Source organism: Crocodylus siamensis, chromosome 9, assembly GCF_052110815.1.
Source record: "Crocodylus siamensis isolate JL-2025a chromosome 9, ASM5211081v1, whole genome shotgun sequence".
Classification (NCBI taxonomy): domain Eukaryota; kingdom Metazoa; phylum Chordata; order Crocodylia; family Crocodylidae; genus Crocodylus; species Crocodylus siamensis.
In genome coordinates this window covers 38,833,887-38,858,188 of record NC_143403.1, presented here as the reverse complement: position 1 = coordinate 38,858,188, position 24,302 = coordinate 38,833,887, and the positions used below count along the sequence as shown (strand labels likewise).

At 45.3% G+C, this 24,302-nt stretch overlaps 1 protein-coding gene across 1 annotated transcript in view; it reads right to left on the bottom strand.

Moving 5' to 3' along the window:
• The window catches only part of LOC149857377 (axonemal central pair apparatus protein HYDIN-like), a 218,157-nt gene that overhangs the window by 83,205 nt on the left and 110,650 nt on the right, over window positions 1–24,302 (bottom strand). Inside the window, exons 9-11 of the mRNA XM_090063943.1 lie at window positions 19,861–19,960; window positions 12,078–12,196; window positions 8,808–9,031 (exon numbers count right to left, since the gene is read on the bottom strand). Coding sequence (XP_089920069.1) covers window positions 8,808–9,031; window positions 12,078–12,196; window positions 19,861–19,960 — 443 coding nt within the window. The remainder of the gene's footprint in view (window positions 1–8,807; window positions 9,032–12,077; window positions 12,197–19,860; window positions 19,961–24,302) is intronic.

Below are 24,302 nucleotides of genomic sequence, written 5' to 3'. Positions count from 1 at the left end.
CCACAGGAGTGCGGGGGGCCCTCCATGTGCTTGGCGGTGAACCCGGAAGTGGACCAGAAGTACTTCCAGTCCACTTCGGGTCTGCCAGGGGGCACGCTGGAGGCCCCACTCCCCCGTGCTCCTGTGGAACGCTCCATGTGCCCCAGCATCGCAGCGATCTCCAGCTGCCTGGTACCTAGAGGTACATAGAAAAAACATTTAAAGCTGTGTCTATGTCCAAATCTCTCCGATTCGATTCAGTTGCAATTACCACCTCACCAATCTTAAAAAGGCTTTCACACAATGAGGACACTCCTCCAGAGAGATAGATCAGACATTTGAAAGAGCCACCTGGATACCATGTAAAGAATTGCTGCAGTACAGAAGAAAACCCCCCACAAATTGCACACCGCTGGTTATGACGTATCACCCTCCCTCAAACCCATATGGAAAATCCTCAAACAATTGCAACCCATACTAGAAAGAGATCCTATTCTTAAAGAGATCTTCCCAGAACCACCCATCCTAGCCTTCCAACAAGGACTGAACCTCACTAACCTCATCACCAGAAGCAGACTTCCTATGGCCCAAAGCACACTGAATGGATCCAGACCATGCCATGACAAGAAATGCAAAACCTATCAACACATCTCCACCGCCCCCACAATTACTATGCCCCACGACATAGCCATCAACATTCCCAGATCTTACAGCTGCACCTCCAGAAATGTAATATATCTCATCCAATGCACCAAATGCCCTGATGGAAAAAAAATATGTAGGAGAGACCAAACAACAAATGCACACCAGAATGAATGCACACGGGTATTCTTGTCTTTGATAGATTTCTAAATGACCTGTGGGGGCACATTTCGCACAAGAAAACCACTCTCTCTCCAATCTCTCAGTTCTAATCTTCAAAGGAAACTTACAAAACACTTCTCAGAGACGCACCTAGGAACTTCACCTCATCAACCCCCTGGAAACTAAAAACCATGGACTAAATATGGACATTGGATTTATAACACATTACAACCTGCCTGACATCTAAGTCCACAGGTACCTCTCCACTATTTAACTGCTATATTCATCCTCCTCTTCCCACAAAGCCAGCCTGTCTCTCACCCACTGACTCCTCAATTTACATCTTCACTGATTGCCTATCTTGTATGCATACCAGCCCAGCCTCTGGCTTCTTTACTTTTCATCCCATCCAGAAAGAGCACACACCAACTGCAGAAACGTCCTCAGCCTGACAAAGGGTTTTTAAACCTGAAAGCTTGCTTAAAATTTTTTTCCAACTATTTAAATTGGTCTAATAAAAGATATCAGATTCACCCAAAGAACCTTGTCTGCCTATGTCCTGAGACCAACACGACTACAACCTACACCCCCATATGTATAACAGCACCGCTTAGTGACACTTGCCTTATCACAAAAGAAAGTTCCCTCTAAGACTGCCCTGATTATAGACTGTCCTAAGGAAAACTACTGCCGTTTTTGCTCACTGGTTTGTGTCAGTGCTTGAATGAGTTAAACTCTCAGTGTCCATCTCAGGACTCCGTACACAACAGCTGATAACAGTGCAGTTTGCAGGTAATGAGAAAAGGCAGTAAATTCTGAAACAACTGAACCTTTTGAGTGTGTTACAGCAAAAACACTTAATGCTTGGTTAGAGGGGAGCAGTGGGCAAGGGACCCATAGAGAGCTGGAGCAGTCTAAAGCTGTCTGATTTAATTTAGTGAACACAAGGTTTCTCAAACACTTTGGGAAGGGGAAGGCACAAAGATTACTTTGTAGCAGAACTACTGCTTATTAGGTGGCTTATTATTATTTACGTATTTTTATACCACAAACATTGGAGTCCCAGTCAGGAGCCTATTATACCAGTTATATGAAAACAGAAAAGAACCCCACAGTCCCTCAAAAGCCTGCAGCTGAAGTATAAGAGAAGAGACAGAAGGATGCAGACAGATGGCCAGGAGACAGCGAGAGTATATTGGTCAGCATGATGGGCAGTGATCTCAGTGCACCAGTGGCCTAAATATTATCAAATGTTCTGCAGGCTTCACAGCAAAGAGGAGTTTTCAGGTTGGACTGCAAAGAGAATTATTAAAAAAAAAAGCTTTGTGAATGCTTACAGGGAGCTTCTCTGAAGCACGAGTGACAATATGGCATAAGCACAAAGGTTGTCCTTTAAGTATTTGGAGGCAATGAAGGTTGTCATCATGATAGTCATGAGGCTGACACTTGCCTCTAAATACTGAATGAGATGTAATAGAGAGGTAGAAGGGGGGCTACAAAGGGTGAAAGTCAAGACAAGTAGCTTTTGTCTGATATGATAAGGGGGGGCAGTGGAGGGATGTGAAAAGTGACATCCTCAAAGCAATGGCACAGAGAAAAGATCTTTGCAGCAACACTCTGAACAGATACGCACAAGGAAAAACTGAATTTGTCAAGGTTAGAAAAAAAACAAACCTAGTGCAGTAACTAAGATGTGAGATGCTAAGAGCCTGGATAAGAATTTCAGCTATAGAAGGATAGGAAAGGCAGTAGCTTAGAAGAGTGCAGAAAAAATCTGCAAAACTTAGACATAGCCTAGGTGTGAGGACTAAATGGATGTTCAGGTCAAAGGGAATGAATATGGCTGATTGGCAAGAGAGTCACAGGTTTCTCAGATAAGAAAAAAGGAGGTAGTGGGGTCACTTTAAAGGGGAAGATAAAAAGATCTCTTTTAGCCATTTTGAGCATGTGCTGCTTACTCAAAAGCTCAAGCTTCTCTCCATAAGGACATCTCAGACAGGCCAAAATTTTAGTGTGAACAGAAATGACAGGTACACAGTACGCGACTAGGTGTTTGGGTTATAATCAGCTGTTATGGTGGATGTTAGCAATTTGAAGACATTTGTTTGGTGGACAGAACACAGGAGAAATGTATAGAGAAGGCACAAATGTTTATGTGGCCAATTACCAGTTCTGTTTTCAAAAGCAGCATGACCTATCGTCCCTTCCTAATTTAAGTGTTATAATGCCAAATTAATATATAGGTAACAGTTCTGCACCTAAGCTAGCATTCTCAGATTCTGTCAGCCAATGCTCAGCTGAAAGGACCTCTACATTTACTTCCAATTACAGATTTGTGGTGACTGGGCATCCAACCAAAACCAGAAGACATGCCCACTTTAATCAGGATGAGGTCACAGTGCTAATCAGCACAGTCAATGGAAAAGGTGATATCAGAATGGTATCTCTGCTGATGAAGGGGCTGCCTATGAGGACAGATGGGAATGGCAGTTCTGGATGGGATGAATGGTATGAGAAGGGAGTGGTAAAGAAAACACTAACAAGGAGGCATGATACATCACAGGATAATGCCAAGAAATAACATGGCAGACAAAACACAACCAAAAGAGCCTACAGCTCTGGCTAGAATGGGGTCAACTGGAACAGTCCCACTCTGAGGGGACAGTGGTGCTCAAAAGCATCTTTGCAGAGGCTATCCAGGGGTTAGTGGGACTGGAAACTCTCTTATGAGCTAACAGGTGAGGTTTCAGAAACTGCAATGAAATTTTTGCCCTGAAATTTAAGAGTTCCTACAGCCTGACAGCTCTACGCCATTAGAGATGTCACCTCATGCAGAGACAACACATCCTTCCACCAGTCTCCTCCAAGCTTCAGCTGGGACTCCTACATGGGCTGATGTATACATTCAGTGCAGCAGTTTGGCTTCTCTAACTTGGAGTAGCCCAGTAGTTGATGCCCTGAAATCATACCCAGACTGTCCCTCCTTACATAAGGGTGAGATTTCTGACAGTCTCTTTTTCCTTCTTAATCATCAGATGAGGGCAGCCCCTCATGCCAGTATCAGTCAGAAGAAGGGACCATTCCAGAGACATATGCTTCCTTCCCAAGAGGTCCCAGTCAAGTAGAAACCAAGGGAGCAGATGAGATCGCAGAGAGAATAAGAGGAGAAAGGGACTAAAAACAGAACTCTGAGGGACAACGAGAGGAGAGTGAAGAGCCTTTAAAGGATCCCATGGAACAGCATTCCCAATAGGAGCTGAACATAGGAGTGCAAACTCATGAAAGAAAGGGAATGGAGCAGAAGACCATTAGTGACCTTGTACTCTCAGAAAAGGTAGAAGCGACAATGAAGGAGAAGGAGTCTAGAAAAGAGGAAACAACAAGAAGGTTCCATTATTCTTGAGACAAAGGAAGTTGAGCTGGCAGTTGGAGAGGAAAGTGAGATAAAGTGTAGAGTCAAATGAAAAGATGACTGTCCACTTCAACCTGCCTGTCCAACATGTCCTGTATTACATAGCCACACACTGTTAGAGTGGATGTAATTACAGGTATCTCAATTCAGGAGTCATCTGGTGACTACTCTGTACAATCAATGTAAGAGATACTTTAAAAATCATGTCTTGGTAGAAGGCAAAAACCACTCCATGCAAAAACATACCAAAACCAATTTGGGGAAGTGTGGCAGGACGGCCCCTAGGGGTGCCGTGACCTCCCCTAGTGTCCTTGCCTACCGTGCCAAGTCTGGGTCTTTAACACATCCTCCGTCTCGCCCGCCACGTCTTTGATCTTCTTAGTTCAGTTAAGGAGGCTGCCTTCCTACCCTTCTTGGCACGGGGCTGATCTTACTATACCGGAATTTTCTCCGAGTCCCGGTGCTGGTCCTCTCACGGGGCCAACTCAATACACACACCCCCTCCCGGGCTTTGTATCTCACAGGCAGCGCCCCACTCAGGCCTGCCTCCCTTATAGTCCACGGCCACTCGCATCCTGACCTGCGTCCCGCACTCCCTATGCCTGCACTCGAGCCTGTGGTCGCGCCTCTCGAGCTCCGTGCCCGCACTCGGGCCTGTAATCGCGCCTCTTGCGCTCGCTGCCCGCACTCGGGCCTCCCTATGCCCCCGCTGGGGCCCTCGTTCGCGCCTCTAGCGCTCGCTGCCTGCGCTCAGGCCTTCCATGCCCCCGCTGGGGCCCTCGCTCGCGCCTCTTGCGCTCGCTGCCCGCGCCTCTTGCGCTCGCTGCCCGCACTCGGGCCTTCCATGCCCCCGCTGGGGCCCTCGCTCGTGCCTCTTGCGCTCGCTGCCCGCACTCGGGCCTTCCATGCCCCCGCTGGGGCCCTCGCTCGCGCCTCTTGCGCTCGCTGCCCGCACTCGGGCCTTCCATGCCCCCGCTGGGGCCCTCGCTCGCGCCTCTTGCGCTCGCTGCCCGCACTCGGGCCTTCCATGCCCCCGCTGGGGCCCTCGCTCGCGTCTCTTGCGCTCGCTGCCCGCACTCGGGCCTTCCATGCCCCCGCTGGGGCCCTCGCTCGCGCCTCTTGCGCTCGCTGCCCGCACTCGGGCCTTCCATGCCCCCGCTGGGGCCCTCGCTCGCGCCTCTTGCGCTCGCTGCCCGCACTCGGGCCTTCCATGCCCCCGCTGGGGCCCTCGCTCGCGCCTCTTGCGCTCGCTGCCCGCACTCGGGCCTTCCATGCCCCCGCTGGGGCCCTCGCTCGCGTCTCTTGCGCTCGCTGCCCGCACTCGGGCCTTCCATGCCCCCGCTGGGGCCCTCGCTCGCGTCTCTTGCGCTCACTGCCCGCACTCGGGCCTTCCATGCCCCCGCTGGGGCCCTCGCTCGCGTCTCTTGCGCTCGCTGCCCGCACTCGGGCCTTCTATGCCCCCGCTGGGGCCCTCACTCGCGCCTCTTGCGCTCGCTGCCCGCACTCGGGCCTCCTATGCCCAACTTGGGCCTACGCCCCAGTGGGGCTCTTCCCAATTGGGACTTCTAGTTGGGGCCTGTCCCGGTAATGCCCATGCTGGGCTGGGGTTGGGACCCCCCACTACACAGACCCACCTTCCTGGGCCCACACCCTACTGGGCTTCCGCCTCTACTAGGCTCTTCCTGAAGTCACCCCAGTGGGCTGGGGTAGGGACAACCCCACAATGTGGCACCCTCCGCGGTGCCAGGAACTCCCCCACCTTACTGGAGAGCTCCTGCTGAGGCCTCCTCCACCCCTACAGCCTCGCCCAGTCCTCCGGTGTAATAATCACAACTCCACAAACTATGTTGGCTCTCTCCAATACCTTTCGCAGGGGTTCTCTCCCTCCCCTCGCATCACTGCAGCGGTCAAGCTGCCAGCGTAAGCTGCCAGCGTAAGCTTTGCTCCTCAGCTCTCCACTGCAGAGCTCCTGCTCCTGCAGTGGCCAGAGGGGAACTGTTTCTGGCCTCAGCCTTCCCTTCCTTATGAAGGCCAAGCCTCACCCCCTGGTTGTCAGCTGATCTAATCAGTTCCCAACAGCTAATACCTGCTGCCTTCCTAAGTGGCAGCTAAGCCATTCCCTATCTTCAATAGCAGGCACCCTAGTGCCCTGCTACAGGAAGGAAAAGCATTATGACAAAACATGCTCTGTCGGTTGCCAAATAGAAAAGCTGGGTACTTTCAACCACCAAACCAACACCATGTTTGACTTGTTAATTTCTAGATTGTACAGTCATCAATTTTGGCTTAATTTGTTATTTAACTCCATCACCACAACTGGATGTCATTTTACTTACTCATCACTCTAAAATAATAACTTCATTTGATTCTTAACACTGATTCCGAAGTTCAAACCTGCACTACCCCCAGCTCTGGTCTATTCAACAGCTTAAAGTAGATCATGGAACTTAGTAACATCTCTGTTAATGTAACTGATGCAATCACACCATCTTTTACTCATCTCTACAAGCTAAATATCCCCAGATTTGTCATCCTCTCTTCATGTATGGTCTCTTCCATTCCATTTATAATCTGCGGTCCTATATGCTGTACACGTCATACTATGTCTCTTTTCAAATAAGATGCTTTAAACAGGATTCTAAATGTGCCTGGACCAGTATTTATACAGTAGCAGCACAACAATTTGGGATATAGGCAATATACTGCTCCGATACAAGCCTCCTTTATTGCTGTTTCTGACTGGACCAAGAAGACAAATGTATAACAATAAAATACCTACCAGACAGCCTTTTCCTCTTCCATGTTAACTAGTTCAATGCCTAGCATGGAGATTACTTAGCTTTTAGGACTAGAGAACTGATATGTGGCATGTCTTCACTCCTGCAACCCACGGCAAATGCAGACTGTGACATACAGGAATGTTTGGAACGTGCATATGAGAATCTGAAGATGCTTTTTATTGAATCTATTAACAGTAATACATGCATAGCCTTACTTTATGTTCACAATATAGTTGATGCTTACCAGCATGGTAGCACTCTCCTATACTTGTGGTTGAAGTAATTTTATTTCAGAATGCCTTTGGACAAATATAAGAAGGACCTTCCAAGGGCTGCCTGTAAACTGCACCCCAGCCCAGTATCTCCAAAGTGATGAGCAACTGCTCCACCAGCCTCAATATATCCCATCCTTCAGGCTTATAAGGGGGAACAACTGTGATAGCATAAAGTAGCTCTATGTTTCTCCAGCACTGAAAGAGTCTTCTCTTATCACATGACAATGCCTCTCTACATTGGCAGCCTCTCTCATCATTATGGTGCCCAACAAAGGTTGGAGAAGGCAGCAGAATTGGCCCTTCAATTCTGTATTCTGCCCCCACATTAATTCAAATTGTGAAGATTATTCTTTAAACCAGATACAGCTTAATTTTCACTATTCTTTTTCTTTTCGTGTTATCTGTAAAATTAATGATCTTGTGAATCAACATTTATCTCATGAGATATATGAACTACCACAGCACTTGCTGTTGCTAAGAATAGGAATTACCTAGTCAAGTGCAATATGCTACTAGCTGCTGCTGTGCTGCCTGCTCTATCTTTGGATGAAAATGCCAGGTTCCAGTTACACAACCAAGCTGAACCCACTTTGCAACATTGATAGGTTCCAGAGTCTCACTGTCAACAGTGATCTGGTGTTCCCTGCTTTGGGACAAGTTTCTCAAGATGATCCCAACTAATTTTCAAAAGGAGGAGCTACAACACTCAGTACATCACAGAATGAGGCTATTTATTAATTTCCCTAGTGTACTATGTATAGCAAAAATTAGGATGTTCCAGCACCAGAAAGTTACCTATCCAATGCTCAAGTAGGTTTCAGATGACACAATGACTGCTAAGGTACAAATGGCCAACTCTTACCTTGAACATAGTTAAAAAATGAGTTCTTCCACCTTCTAAATCCTCCAGACACTGAGCACTTCCAAAGTGCCCTTAAAACAACCAGAAGTATCGGAGCTCACTAGCTGGGGCAGTCCTTCCCATGTAGCTGCCTTTCTGTACAATCCTCATTCAAATATTTCTCCAGGAGAGACTCTTTCTTTTAGAATGAGCAATGACACAGAAAACACTACACTGGTACCCATGACAATTCTTTGCATGTGGATACAAATGGGCCTCATAAGATTGCCACTGCATGGCAGAAGTTGATGCAAATGGATTATCCCGAAGTGCTCAACTGGCCTGATTTGAATGGTTGCCCAGTTGTGAATGCCACTCATTGAGGGACAGGAAATCTCCAAGGTAAATTAGTTTGCAGAAACTCCTCCCTTCACAGAACCTTACACTTCACCATATAAATGTGGTAACACCTAAGAAACAGTGGGTAGATTATGGTTATTGCTGAGGACAAGGAACCATGATCCTGGCTTCTAGTCTTGGCTCTGGCGCGACTCTGGACAAAATCTCTTACCTTCTCAGGGCCTCCATATGTCCATCTGTAAAACGAGATGGAAATACTCACTACATAGGAGCCCGGGGAGAGTAAAAACTATCTAAAACCAGAGATGTTGTGAGAATGCAAATGATCTAAGAATAATCGCTATAATCCATCTTACCTAATAGTCAGGTTCACAGACTTGGGTGATCCATTTATGTTGAACCTAAACTCCTCCACGAACTCTCCTAAGATGGTGGAACTGAATGAGATTTGGATGGTTTGAAGCCCACCTGGCAGAATAATGCCTTCCTTGGGATCAAAGGTGAAACAAGAGCCAAGAGCAGTAGATGCAGGGATCAAGTTAAACAGGGCATCAATGGCTCCTTTGTTAGACAGAATTGCCTGCAACAGGAAAAAGGATAGAAAGAAAACATACGAGAAACCTTCCTTTCTCACATATTGAATTGATTTGTTTTCTAATTAAATGATTAACATCTGTAAAGTGTGTGTAGGGGTGGGGGAGGAGTGACTTGACACTGCCAGTTGGAAGCCAAGGAAAATACAATGGGTCAAATGCTGCACTCCCTTACACTCATGTAAATCTGCAGTAATTCCAAATAAATAAAAAGGGTTACTCTGGATTTACACCAATGACTTTGAAAAGAGAAAACAATCCTCTATGCTGAACATGCAGTGCAAGACAGACACTCAGCAAGACTCTTCTGGGTTAGCTCCATTGCCAAAGAGTAGCCAGGAACAATCCCACCACTACCGACGAATCATTCTATGACCATGTTGCTCGTGATGGGCACTCATCCTGCAGGGTGCTGAATGAATTTGATTCCTACTCCAACACTAAGCTGAAGGCACTGGCTCTGTGGTAATAATCACATTAACAATACACATTTCTTGTTTAGAGCTGGGAACATAAACCACTGCAAACAGAAATGTTATAACTTTGTGTTTTATAGATAGGTAGATTAGACAAAAACAGATATCAATTTAAATGCAGGCAATATAATAGCAAAATTCCCCAGTTTCATGTGCAAATGATGTGACAAAACATATTATACAGATACCCAATCACACCCTTCCCAGGGAGTATCCTTATATTTATTACTTGGTTGCTTATCCTACCCTTGAAAAGTGCTTTGGGGTAATCAGATGATAGGTGGAATGATACTGAAGTGCAATTTTTATTAACCCACTTCTCGTTTTATTGACCACCATTCTTTGCATGTAACAAGGTCACCTGCTGTTTATTGCACTTTAAAATATCATTCTTACTATTTCCAGAGGCATCCACAATACCGATTCAATGCAGGGCCTTTTCTTTTTTATTTAATTTGCTGGTTATCTTATCTTGACTGAACTCTATATGCCAGCTGAGAAACACGGTGCGTGCTACCCCTCAACCTCCCATTCAAACAACTGTCATCTCGCAAAGATTCAGAAGCATAGTCTATGAATTTTATAATTACTCAAAAACAAATGTGATTTGGGATTAGATTCTGAAAGTTCCTAAGCACCCACAAAGCCCACTGGCTGGAACAAGAGCCAGAACAGGCTCAACTTCTCTCAAGATCAGACCCTTTATGCTGGTCAAAATGTCACCACTTTTTCCAGCAAATGTTGGCAGTGTGTCACTGACAAATTTTGCCCAAAGCAAAGTTGTAAATTTCCTGACTGCTCCAGGGCAAAATCCTGCCACTTCCATAGACACATTTAATCTATTTTAGGGTCTGGGCTTTTGTTTTTCTCTTTACTACTTTTTGTCCTTGCAGAATCTGGCAAAGGAATTGCATCAGAAGCAAAAAAATGTGATTTGTTTTTAAATGTGGCTGCTGCATGTAGTTCACACTGCCCTATTCCTCAATAGAGGAAATAAAAGTAAGCATAAAACTACATGGGCCTCTCACACACCTTGCTTCTCAGTCACACTAGATACCTAACAGAGGCTGCACCATGATAAATTTTACTCACTGCATAGCTGCCAAGAAACGCATTTGACTAAGGGCAACATCCAGTTATTCAAATTTTCTCAAGTACAGAAAATAATAAATGGATAGAGAAAGAAACAATAAGGCATTGGCATTAAAAATTCATAAACAGCAAAATATTTTTGTAAGAAAACACCTTTACATGTCCTTCCCTGCCATACCCATGCTTTCAAAAATGTCCAGTATGATGCATTGCCTCATTTAATACCTCTTTAGGTTGCTGTGTTTTCCATTTGTGCTAATATTTGATGCTTTTGTAGGGGGGAAATGATCAGGACATTCCTTTGCAGAAACTCTCTGTTTCTTAACGATTCTTAAAGTCCTTGCTGCAAACTGTGTGAAGGCTGGGGAGTGAGATGTATTTGGAATCATTTACAAAGAACAATTTTGAAATAACAGAGGAAATGGTATTCCCTTAATCTTAGGAATTACAGGATATATTGAACAAGAGGGTTGTTTGCAGCAAACTTCTGGGAATCTGAATTCAAATGCAGCAACCTTGTTGCAGCTATGGTGTCTTCTTAATAATCACAGCACAGCGGGACATGAACCAAGTCAAGAGCTGTCCTTTACATGCAGAGTAGTGGCTGCGTATTAGGGCTGTGTGAAATTTTGCTGGCTGTTTCGTTTTGACACTGTTTTGACTCATTTTAAGGTCAAAACAGCAAAACTGAAACAAAAAAAAGGGCTGCAAAACAGCCTTGAAACAAAACAAGGCTAGTTGAAACATTTTGACCATAGCACTGGAAAAAGGAACTCAGCCCAGCTGGGCTGACTTCCCATCCTCCCCAGCGCTAGATCGCGCTGGGGGTGGGAAGTCAGCCCAGCTGGGTTGACTGTCCATCCTCCACACTAGATCACACTGGGGCTGGGCTGACTCCCTGCCCCAGCGCAATCTAGCGCAGGGGATGGGGAGTCAACCCAGCTGGCTGACTCCTCATCCTCAGTGGAATGTCGAAACAGCCTTTCTGTTTTGACAGAATGGAACAGCTGTTTCGAATTGAAATGAAATTCAAAAAGGAATGGTGTTCCGTTGAACCATCAAAACTCAAGGCAAAACGAAATGGTGCCGCTTTGCACAGCCCTACTGTGTATGTATACTGTTTTAATGTTAAAAGTGCATCTTATTCCACTCAAAATATCTGATCTAGAAACCCTATAAGAAGGATGTGGCAAGAAAAAGTGCCTTCCTAGAAGCAAGCTGCAATCACCACTTCACAAGGGAATACATACCTTCCGAAGACATGATTTTCAGAGCCATTCAGAAAGCCCCGAGTGTGCTCATTTGGAGCTTATACTGAAGACACCAGGTGCACCAGCTTGAGTTACCTGAAGCTGTGGAGTGCAAGAAGCTCCCTGATCTGCAGAGTTACTTTCCCTTGACTGCAAGGCTGTTCAGTAAGGAGTTAGGATATCTGTTGTACGTACGTCATGAGCCAAGTACTCACCTCATAACTGTGTGTTGACCCAATGAAGATCTTCCCAATATCTAGCTGGTCAAAACTGAAGATGAGCTTGGGACCCATTCCTTCCCCTCTGATACGCAGGGGGAGTCGGGTCTCACGGCCTGTGAAGAAGATCAAATTTTCAGTAACAAGACCCAAGGGCAAGAACTGTCAGGTTGAAATGACCCATCCAGTTCAGGATCTTGTCTCTGACAAGGGCCAGAACCAGCTGCTTTGGGAAAGTATGGGAACCTCCAGAAGGTACAGGTGGGATAATTTGTCCTCATGTTGGTCTCATGCTGGTCTTTTATGTTTAGAGGTTGGTTGAAGCCCTGAAAGTTACAACCTAGAATTACTTAAGAACCATGAAGCATTGGCCATTTCTTTAGGGTGTAATATGTACCAAAATAATTTTGGCTATGTAAGTCAGATCGTCCAAGAAACTCAGGGGCAGAATCTCAAGTGTTGAGCTCCTATTTAGACTCCTAAATAAGAACCTAATCTTCAGAGGTGTGCAGCACTCAGTTATGGCCATTGTGAATGTAAATGGTTAGAACTTAGTGTTCAGTGCACTGAGCCTTGGCAAAGTCTTTCCTTGATTACAGGTGGTATGCTTTTAAGTACAAAAGACCCATGGACAAATCCAGGATTTACTACAAAGGGGCACGGCATGCTGCCCCTTCAACAATGGAGGGAAGGGAGCAAGGGATGGCTGGAGCCACTCCTGCCCTCCTCCAGCTGGGGGCTCCAGGGAATAGCTATATGGGGAGCCAGACTCAGCTGGGTACAGTGGCACTAGCACATAACTTTCTTCTTCTAGCCCCTACTCCCACCCTGCCCTCCTCCCTCCCTTCCTCCCCGCCTCTGTATCCCACACTGGCTGTGAGCAGGCTCTGGAAGGAGGAACCTGAATGATGCTGCTGATGTTCCCTGCTAAACCTAGCACCCTGGACAGCTGCAGGTGTGGCTCTGGGGCTCCCCCTGCATTTGAATCAGCCGGGGACAGTAGTGGTAGGGGCAGAAGGGAGTGTATCCATATTGGCACAACCCCTGTGGATCCATCTCTGAAGAGACCAGATTGGACATATACCACTAATGTCCCCTCACCACATAAATATAAGCTATCTATCCTGCATTTGTGCTTATAGTTTATAAGTTGCTAATTTTCCCATATTGGCCTGTTAAAGAGCTCAGAACAGAGCCTTTGTGTTTATAGGCTATTTTAAACCACTGGAGTAGCACAAAGCATGTGAATCACAGCCTAAGATAAGTCCTTGCAGTACAAGTGACATTGTAAAGCTCCAGGAAAAAACATCTTTCTATTTTTTAACAAGTTACTTTTGTTTCAAGCTCACAATTTATTAAAAATCTGGTATTAAAGGAAATAACATTTTAGATTCTTCTCTAACCCTCTTGTGTGATAATTTAAGACCATCCTGAATTACTTATTATTGAAAGAAAGGACTGTGATAGCAGAGGTTGACTGTATATATGACTATAAAATCTGCCCTGTGACAGCCTTAGATCTTTCAAATGATAAGCTGTTTTTTTATGGTCTCAAAGCCTTGAGAGGTGACTATTTGATTACCTCCCAGCTAGGAAATATGAGTTGTAAAGCCTTTGTTTTATACATTAAATATAAAGATATAATGTTGAAATAGATATAGCAGAAGTCCAACTGCCCACTCACAAAGAAGAGACTTATATTTCACAGGCCTGATATTAATTATAGGGCTGAGTATCTATATTTCATGGATACTGCAGAGCTGGCTATATCAGGAACTTAATGTTGGACGTTGTCAGAAGATATCTCCATATTGCATCAGTAACAGTATAAACTTCATAAAAGAAAGTTGAGGCTCCACTGAAGCTCATGGAAGCTCTGTCACAGATTTCAGTATGTCCAGCATTCAAGTTTTAGCAGGTTGTGGAAGGTTAGCTGTATCAAGGGTACAGATGGGAGATGAATGCCTTGAAGGGCACTGCAGTAAAATACATTCATACCATTTTTCCCCTTCAGATGCACTTTCCAGTTCTCTCTTGAAGTCCCAAGAAGACCTTCCTTTTATTCTTTTATTCTCTCCATCTCAGAAGTTTCCTGAAGCCCCAGGAAATTATTTATTTTATTCCTTCTATTTTGAAACTCACATAAAGCTGGCCTTCCCCCTCAGATGAGAAAGATAGTCATGTTCAGAATCTCTAGGCACTGCCTCTCATCATGTCTACCTCCAGTGGGACATGGGAAGAGAACAACGAAAGACCCATTCTTCCTCTTTCCAAGGAGCTGAGAGTTTTCAGGAGCTCCAATGTTCTAGCCTCCAATGATGAAATCAGAAACCTGAACCTGGATACTGTCCTTAACAGTGAACTGTACTATGGCTATTGGGACTAGTTAGGTATGTTGTGTAGACATGCAATGTGATAAATGTAATATTTATGGTGGCCTTACATAAAAAATTCTGAACCAGAGTACTGCATTACCCTGGGGTGCCTTGAGATCCTGTCAAGGATGCCATGGGGTGCCACACCATCCTAGCACTATTAAGCACAATGTTAGCAAACATAAGTCACAAGATAAACTTGAGATTTCAAATAGGAATCCATACTGTCAAAAACTTTCTGCCCTGCTGTGGTCTTTCTGAGTTCTATGCACCAGAAGAATTGCTCTATAATTTTTCTATAGTCAAAAGCAAGTGAAAACTAAGAGATGGTATTTTCTGACACATGCCTTGAGTCTATCAAGGGGTTCCTTGACTCTAAAAAGGTTGAGAGCCACTGTCACTTCCTTGCTTTTACATGCTTAAACTTCATAATAAATAATGTGATACACAAAGATCTCATGGTCACTTAATAACTTTCACTGTTTTTTTAAAATAAAGGTTTATAGAATCTGTTGTGGTTTGTGTTGTCCCTACCCCACTTTTTGTAACTACTGTGGCCACAAATAAAAGTCCACTTTACAATTTAAGAAAATAGGTTAGACAAGTCATGGGATCATGAAGTTAAAAAAGTGAGTATTATTAGACTTGGGAATCTATAAAAGCTTTTTCTTCTCTAGAACTAAGGATTTAGAGTCCAAACCTATAAGGGCTCCTATGGTAGTGCTTTACAACAGAAATTGGTCATAACCCTAATATAGAGAGGTTACTGCATTTTGTTAATACCTGCCTCCCTAGGTACAGAATTCTGAAACGTGCTGTGTGGAGCTGCTGGGAAAGTAAGCAAAACAGTTTCCATGTTTATCCAGAAAAATCTAAAAAAGAATGTGGATTATAGTGTTTCCAGCCTTTTCATGTTTGCTTACTACAAACATTGATGAAGCTTTACTTGTATGAATATCTAGATTATTCTTAGTTCAAATATTTGCTGGAAGCCAGCTTCAAGTCATCTACCTACTAGTCTGTAAAATTTACAAGTTAAACTCTTTGTTTATAAGTTCAGTAAGTCAACAGATCCAGAGACATTAATTAGTAATTAACTAAGGCACCTGCAACTATTGGCCTCCTGCACTCATTCATGTGGATGCAGGAATCAGGGCTGAGTGTAGCAAGAGATGCAATTACTCATAGCAAGCAAATGGCAAGCAACTGTGAATTATGCACTGAAGAAATTTATGGATATATATAATACAAAGAGCAGGAAAAAGAAACTATTGTTATTGTGGATTTTTTCAGGTAAACAGTTGTGCCACAAAAAAGATTAAGTTAGTTGCTTGAGGTCACACAGGGAGTCTGCAAAGATCTGCTGGATTCCACCCTGCAGCCTTACCCACAAGACTTCTCCTTTTGTTAACTACAAACTATTTATCCAGATGTAGATCTGTGAGTATTCTGGTTAGTCTATCTAAAAGGATTCTTCTTGTATATAACTGGTAGGGCTGTGCAAAGCTTCAGTAGCCAATTCATTAGGAGGAGATTTGGCTCAATTTAGTGGCTGAATCTCCAAATCAGAAATCTAACTGGGAGACCCATTAAAAGGTCCAAATCAAATCAGCAGCGTCTGAATCAATTCAGAGAGATTCGGAAGGCTTGCGGCAAACAGAAACTGAGAAGAGGGATGGGAATGGGGTGATCTTCCATATATGGAAAGGGCTGGGGGTGGGGGGGAACTGCTCTGATATTGACATCTGTAGCTGGCCAGTGACTGTGATCTTTCTCTGAGTTGTCTTCCAATCACAGTGCTCTGGGGTAGGGACAAAAAAACAACGTATAAAGTGGTGTGTGAAGTGATCTGTGCCTTTTGTGAGCTGTTGGAGAAGTGGTGTCTGAAAGTCTTAGTCTCTTGCTAGGTAGTCTCTCTTCATGTAAATTGTATTCAATCCTTTTCTACTTATCCTTGCCTACAATCCCTATTGTTATCTTTATCCATTGCTTTCAACTTCTGTTTCCCCCAAATCATCTTATTTGTTCTTGTTAATCTGTCTTCTTTCCCACCCACAAAAAGAAATCTGTATTTTCCCTGACAGTGTTATCACAGCACAATAAAGCACAACAAGTATTACATACACACACATTTTGCAGCACACCAAACATTATGAAATGTGCTGGAAAGGCAGGTACCAGGTCTTCCGACAAGAGAGGGAGAGGAGGCAGAGGGAGAGCTGGAAGTTCCCCCCACCCCAAACACAGATGCACCCTTTTTCCTGGCAGCAATGAGTATTCTGGGGCTAGTGGGAAGCAAGGAAGTGGTAGCACTGCCCGTCCCTGCACCACCCAAAAAGAAGTCCCTGCATTCCCAAGACGAGTGAGGTCACCCAAAGCATTGGGCAGATGCTTGCTCCAAATAGCCGGCCCTTCTCCTTTGTTGAGCATCCAGGGTTCAGGCAGTTCATGGCACTTGTGGCCCCATTGTACCAAGTGCCTGCACAAACCACCTTTAGTAGGATGGTGGTGCCTTCCCTGTATGAGGCAGGCAGGGAACACTTGAGGGAGAAGCTGCGGAAGACAGGTCCACAGACAGCCTTGCACTTCACCTCAGACATCTGGAGTAGCCAGGATGGAGATCGTGCCTACCTCTCCCTCACAGGGCACTGGTTAGATCAGTCAGGGCATCGGTGGGCTCTCCTTTAAGTGAAGGCAATGGATGAGTCCCACATGGCAAGGGAGATCATGATGGCCATGAACCTCATGGTGCAGGGGTGTCTCATTGGGCAGGATAAGCTCAGCCACAGGTTCATGGTCACTGACAACAAGGTCAATATGGTGAAGGTGGTGTTGGCATCAGCTGTGTGGCACACAAGTTCCATCTCATAGTCAGGGATGCCTTGGAAGGGGACAGGGCTCCCAGTTATGGTGCCGTCACTACCAGCCAGCTCATTTTGAAATGCAGAAAGGCTGTGGGCTACTTCCACCAGACCATGAAGCGGGGCAAGATGCTGCAGGACAACCAGGCAGAGCTGAGCATCCTGTAGCACAAAATCATGCAGGATGTGGAGATTTGGTGGAACTCCACATACCTGATGCTGGAAAGGCTGGTTGAACAACAGAAGGCCATCCATGAGATGGCTTTTCTTGGGGAGACTGGGTTCAGTGGTCGCCTTAATAAAACAGGGTGGGATACTGTGACAGGAGTATCTCTACTGGAGCCCTTCTATTGGTGACTCCACCCTTCTGTTATGGGTCAACCGCCTGCTTACTCACCTGCCATACCTTGATCTTAATTGATTAATTGACTGATGTAATTAGCAGGAGGCTTCCCACTGTATGTGCCCCAGTGCCAGGGGGTGCTATCTGCAGCTCCTTTTCCACCCCTACACCACACAGATAGTACTGACGTAGTTTTTGACCTGGGCTCCGTTGTGACTTGGCCCTCTCCTTTACCTCCTTGGGGCTTCTCGCTGCCCCACCCCCCTTGCTCTGGGCCTTCTCACTGCCCCCTTGTTCTGGCGCTGGGGCCAATGCACCCCAAATGCTGTACCCTCTCTAGCATCAGGGTCCCCATGCTACTGTGGAGTCCCTATGAGGCCTCCTCCAACCCCTAATAGCCTCACCTGGTCCTCCAGTCAAAACAGCAAACACAAAAACACAAAGCCCCCGTGCTATAACATAAAAACTAAACCATCCAGCCAAACAACATTCAATCCCTCCTGAGAAATACTCCAACCCATAGCAGCGATCAGGGGATGCTCATGAAGTCAGGCTTCTTCCCTCTGTCTGCACTGGCCAAGCTCCCCACCCTTGGCCACCAGAGGGGAACTGCCCTCCTAGCCTCACGCCTGGGGCTTAAGAAGGGCTAAGCCCTGCCCCTTCCTGTCAGCTGGCTCCACCGGTTGCCCTAACAACCAGCACCTGTGATTCTGGCTGCCCTGGTGATTGGCAGCTGAGCCTCCCCCTTCTTGCCACTAAGGGGTCTCTCCTGAGCTGTTTTCTGCTCTCAGGTGCAGGGCACCTGAGTGCTCTGCAACAGGTACTATCTTGCAGATTTTGGTGGTTCTCAAGCCATTCCTTGAGGCCACAGGGAGGCTCAATGCTGGCGATATCCTCCTGAGCCAGGTGATCCCTATAGTGAAGGAGCTTGAGAAAATGACATGGAGAAGTTCCAGGGGATCGATGTTTCTGGCTGGGGCAAGCCGCTTTCACCAGAGGTGCAGACACTGGTGAAGCAGCTGAAGAAGGGCATCAAAAAATGGCTGGATCCATTATAGTCCAGTATGATCCACGTTCTGGTGGGCATGTTTGACCTGAGGGTGAAGGGGAGTGTCTGCAGTAGCAAAACCCTCAATCACTGGACAGAGGTGATTGAACAGAGTCAGGGAGGCAGAAGGGCACAAGCAGGGGGAAGAGAAAGAGAGGAATCCACTTTTCTGTGCCAGTACTCCAACCACAAGCCAATCTCCTCCACCATAGCTGCTGCTAATGTGGGCCAACGGCATGGCTTCAGTGTTGGGGTCCTGAGGCACCAGACCCCACAATCAGGCAGGTAGTGTGAAGGCCTCGGTGGCTACATATCTCACTGAGGACGTGGAGATGCTGCACTGCAACCCCTTGACCTATTGGGCAACCTGCAGCCAGGTCTGGCAGGATCTGGCCATGGTTGCCTGGGAACACCTGTCCTATTCACTGACCACTGTTCCAAGCGAGAGGATGTTCAGCATTGCTGGTGATGTTGTGACACTCCACCACATCTCTTTGGATCCTGGCTTTGTGGAGCAGCTGGTGTTCCTGAAGGTGAATGTCCTGCTGCTGGATTTCACCAAGATCCACATGCAGATGGAGTGCCACCCTCCTCACTCTGCACCTATTTCATTTTTTAATTTGCTTTCAGAGCCTAGAGGTGCACTTTCACAGAAACCCCTGCACCACTCTGCCTGAAACCTGGCAGGCCTCATGCCCGCATGAGGGGCTACCATCCCAGCTGTTTTCATCCCGCTCTGCCTTAACACACACAAGTGTTACGAGTTTTGCTTTCAGCAGTTTGAGGCATACTTGCACAGACACCCCTGTACCTATCTCCTTGAAGCTTGGCAGGGTTCACGCCCTCAGAAGGGGCTACCATCCCTGCTTTTTTTCATCCACATCTGCAAAAAAATCACAAAGTTATAGGTATTTATGTGATTCCTTGTTATAGTCCATGGTCAAATCTTCAAATCGGTGCCGAATCTCTGAATCAGAATCAGCCAAATCGAATTGGGACAGTGATTCGAACCACTGAATCAAATCGCTGTCCCTCTGAATCAGCTGAATCCAAATACAAAGTGAATACTTTTTGCTTCGCACAGGCCTAGTAACTGGGTGCCTTGTACTGGGGAGTATTCCTTTTCCTTACTGTGCAAGTAGGAATGCTGTACCTGAGATATCACAGTAGACTGTTTGCTGATAGACTCTGGCTTCTCGTGGTTTAAAAATCACATTAATTTCAGCTGTAGAATTAGGCCAAACATCTCCTTCCTAAAACAAATGAAAGACATAAACAGTTATTGTAGCATTTAAATTACCTTAGAACAGTAGGATCTTATTTCTGTGTTCACAAAATTGAATATAAAACCAGAGGCAGATGCAAAATCTGCATGTACAAATCCTGAAGCCTGTTTGAGGCCAAGCAAAGATCTCTGTGCCTTACCTTACATTAGGTAACTTGGCTGTGAACATGCATTTTATCAGAGAGTCTGATCAGCAATCTAGTATATGTTTTCCAGCTCCCACTACTATGGTCCTAATTTAGGGCACTTAACACATTCCAGGAACACCATTTATACCTAAGGATAAGCATATCAACAAAAATGTCTTCCTACTAATGGCTGCTGTTACTATTACAGTCGTCTTTTTTGGCCTGAATGGCTAGCTAACAATTTGGGGTCATGAGATGTTTTAGTTAAGAGGAAAACCTGATGATGGAATCATATCTTTTATACAAAGCTGTTATAGAGAATTTACTGAGTTATTTCTTTAAGCATAGGAGATGGTTTCTTCACTCACAGTTCCAAGCTTCTTTCAGCATCACTCAGCCAAGAAAGACAGTGTAGGAGCTTTTACTCAGGGCCAAGCTACAAGGCCTTCTGTAACTGTCTCTGACATTCCTCTCTGGGTGTGTCTAGTCTACACATGCCCCTAACTGCATGGTTGTTACTGTGCAGTCATTTCGTACTTAAATTAGCTCCAGGTCTAAAGAAGTTTAACCCAACCCACAACATTACAAATTGTTGTGCATGTATTTGTTGACATAAATGGATGCAACGTTTAGCATTGGGCACCACAATAAAAAAAATCTCTGAAAACTGAAAGTTCTCAGTTATAGAGGGAGAAAGAGAGAATTGAAATATTTTTATTAGCAAACTTTGGCCTAATACTGGGTAGTTCAAGACTTTAAGTAGAACAGGAAGGCCTCAAACACTGTTGAAGCCCCAAGCACTCCTGCAGTATAAATTTTAAATAATCAGAAAAATTCCCATGAACTTAAATGGGAGAGCACTCAGCATCTCACAGAATTGCCCTTGTAGAAATTAAAGAAATATGACATGGTGAGTTATTAGGCTGCAGTTTCAAATGATTCCCTGAAGCATACCATGCTTTTAGCCTGGTTAGAAGTGAACAGATTGGAAAGAGCAAAGAACAGAATATGGATAAAGTCATTTCAAGTGCAGAAACAAAATTAAGAAAAATGGAATAACACAAAGCCACTTGGATTCATTTATAAACCTACTGCAAATATCAGCTTAATCAAGTGTACTTCCCAATGCAGGTTTCTACCCAGCAAAATTAATAGCATGAAACATTATTAGATCTCCACACTGCTGCCTGATGCTGCATGTTAGAAATATTTAAGAGACCAGCATTGGAAACCCGTCAGCATTTCATTCCATTATAAAGCCACTGGGCTCAATTTTGATATCACACTCGTTCAACAACTTCCATGGAATTACCTTTGGTTTCTATACATTTAACTAAAAGCTTTTCCACTGTCACTAAATAAAACAAGACTCAGGCCACGGTCTTTGAGAGTTTACTGTAGCTCAGGAGTTCAAAGCAGAGACAAATGATAGATTTCCCTGGTTTAGTTAATTAAAGTCTAATAATTCATGAGTGGTCTTCATTCTACTCCTCATCCAGTTTAATATTATTAATTCTATCATTTCATATCTCAGCAATCTATTTTCAGAGAAGGTGTGTGTATACACAATTAATTTTATTTCCCCACACTGTCTACTGTGCAGATGTACATCTTAGCTATCTGGCACTGTATAGGCTAAGTGGACCACTAGTAACTCTATCCTGGTCTGGTTGCTGTGATCCTCAGAGAAGAAAGCTACAGAGACTATTCATTCCCTGAGGAGCACAAGGAGTACTCTGCATTGCTGGCTATCAGCACATCAGTTGAATAAGAATTCAGACACTGATGCTTTCAGAGAGAATCACCAGAACCTTGTTTGGCCTGAGGCACCGTAGTTATGATAGAGGTCTTACGGCTGTATAGGGAAAATAGGAGGAAAATAGGATGGCTTCAGGTTTACAATAAGACTGGGGAGAGAGGGTGCGTGGGGGGTGAGGGGGATGTTCCTTAGGAAGGAATAAAGCCAAGTATGGTTGGAAGATGAAAGTGGCCTTATTTTAAAATTGAAATCCTAAGGAACCCATGATAAAATGGCACAGCAATAACCTAGGATTATATATTCCAGTGATCACAGGCAGTCATGTCTGGACCTGTGTAAACCCATGCTATTTTGGGGCTTCACAAAGGCAGGCATGACACAGCTGTGGACATCCAACAAGGTAGCCGCCAGACACCAGAAAGGTTAATTCACAGCAAATGTCCCTGGCTCAGCAGGAAACATCACCACAACATTGTCTCTGGGAGTCCAAAACAAACTAAATGCTGAGTCTGTCAAACTCTGAGCTTCTTATCCCTGTCAGACCAGAGTTCTTCCAATCAGGCAGTTGGTTTCTTTCCTGGAACCAAGGGCTGTCCCACAGTCCCCCAACCTCTGGTGAATGGCCTGCTTTTCTTCTGGAAGCCCAGCTCCGGTTTACATTCCAGGACTAACAATTTACTTCAGGGCAGGCATTTTCCCTCCTCTGGAGGGGAGTACGGTGGCTCCCTCTTCTTTCAGGGACAAGTTCATCCCAGTGCAGCAGGCTTTATAAATGCTAAAAAAGGAGTTATGTTGGTGACACTTAGTTTTTTAAACCAACCTTCCCAAATCTGGCAATATTCTTTTCAGTTCCATATGGTATGCTGAGCAGTAGTGGAGGCATACACTACCACAGAACACATGCCTTCACCATAGAAATTAAACACATTCTGAGCTACCCATTATCATAAAACCAAAACCATCAGGCCCAGCCCAATCTCACACTATGATTCCAAGGATTCCACTGATTTCAGTAGGGTTAGTTCTAATTCGCACTCCTGTGACATCCAAATCTGGCTGGAACAGTTAGGGATCAGTCTTTCTTTCATTCAGGACAGTAGCAGAACTCCCCAGAATTTTAATGGTACAGGGTCAGACTCTTTGACTGACTACACAATAAAGTGCCTTATTGCTGTCTATTTAGATCATGAACCACTTGTACGTACTGGTCTATTTATCTGCTCCACTCACAAGCACACGGGCCTTAAAACCTACCCTCAGGACAGTTTGCACATTACTCAAAGGCTGACAGGTATAATACATCTCAATGAAAGAAAGTGCAATGTAACTGTAACAGGTTGCTTTCCCCAGCGCCATTTTCCCTGTTATCTGCGCCCTATATGGGGCACCCTTAGAGTCCTCTTTAAGGTTTCTTGTGTCCCGTTCTTTACTCACCTGCCATGTCTTGATCAGAATTATTATGTTGATGTTCTTGAAAGCGGGAGACTGCCTATTGTATTTCATATGTCAGGGTCTTTCGCCTCCATAGGCCTTAACCCCGGTCTTTCTCTAGCTAGGCCTCCCCATCTAAACCCACCAAACAGGGTTTGACTCTGAGGCTCTAGCCTTCTTTCCTGCTACAGTCTAAAGCATGGTCTCCCTAGCCTAAAAGTCTAGCCACCAGCCCTACAGCCAGGGTGGTGCAAGTTCAAGACCATGGGATGGACTTGCTTAGTCCCACCAAAAAAAAAATTAGAATGACACATCAAGTGTACCAGGCTACCCTGGCCTTTTAAGGTTGTGCCTTCTGGTGCTGTCAGTGCACCCCAAAATCCTGTACCCCCTATGGTGCCAGTACCTATATACCCCAAAAAGCCACAGCCTCACTGGCACCAGGGTCCTCACTGTGGTGGGCCCCCAAATGAGGCCTCCTCCCCCTAATACCCTCACCCAAACCACTGGGTATTCAATAACCAAAAGAAATATGGACAGTCCCATCCATGGGCAATAACGGCCACTAATAAAAAAAAATGTGCTCAGACAGCTGTATATCAGCTTACATTTACACTGGGTTCCTGCTTTGGCTCCCCACCACTGGCTTCTGGGGCAGCTGCCATCTCTCAGGGCTTCCGTAGTCCCCTCTTCCAGCCTTTGGACTGCTCACCAAGCCTCTCATGGAGCTCTGGGATGCACTCCTTCCCCTTCGGCTACCAGCCCTCACTGCTGTTCTCCCCAGGGTTTTTTATAGTCCTGACCTGCCCCTGCTGGTCAGCTGACTAGCTGGCCAGGCTCAGTATTTAACCCTCTCCTTACCAGCATTCCATGCCAGAAAGTTCTGTCCTTAAAGGGGCTGATCCGTCTTCTAGTGACAAGGTTAGGGTTCCCTGTTACACAACCCCCTCTCTTCTCCGTCGTCTGGGGTCTTTCTGAACCCTAGACCTGCC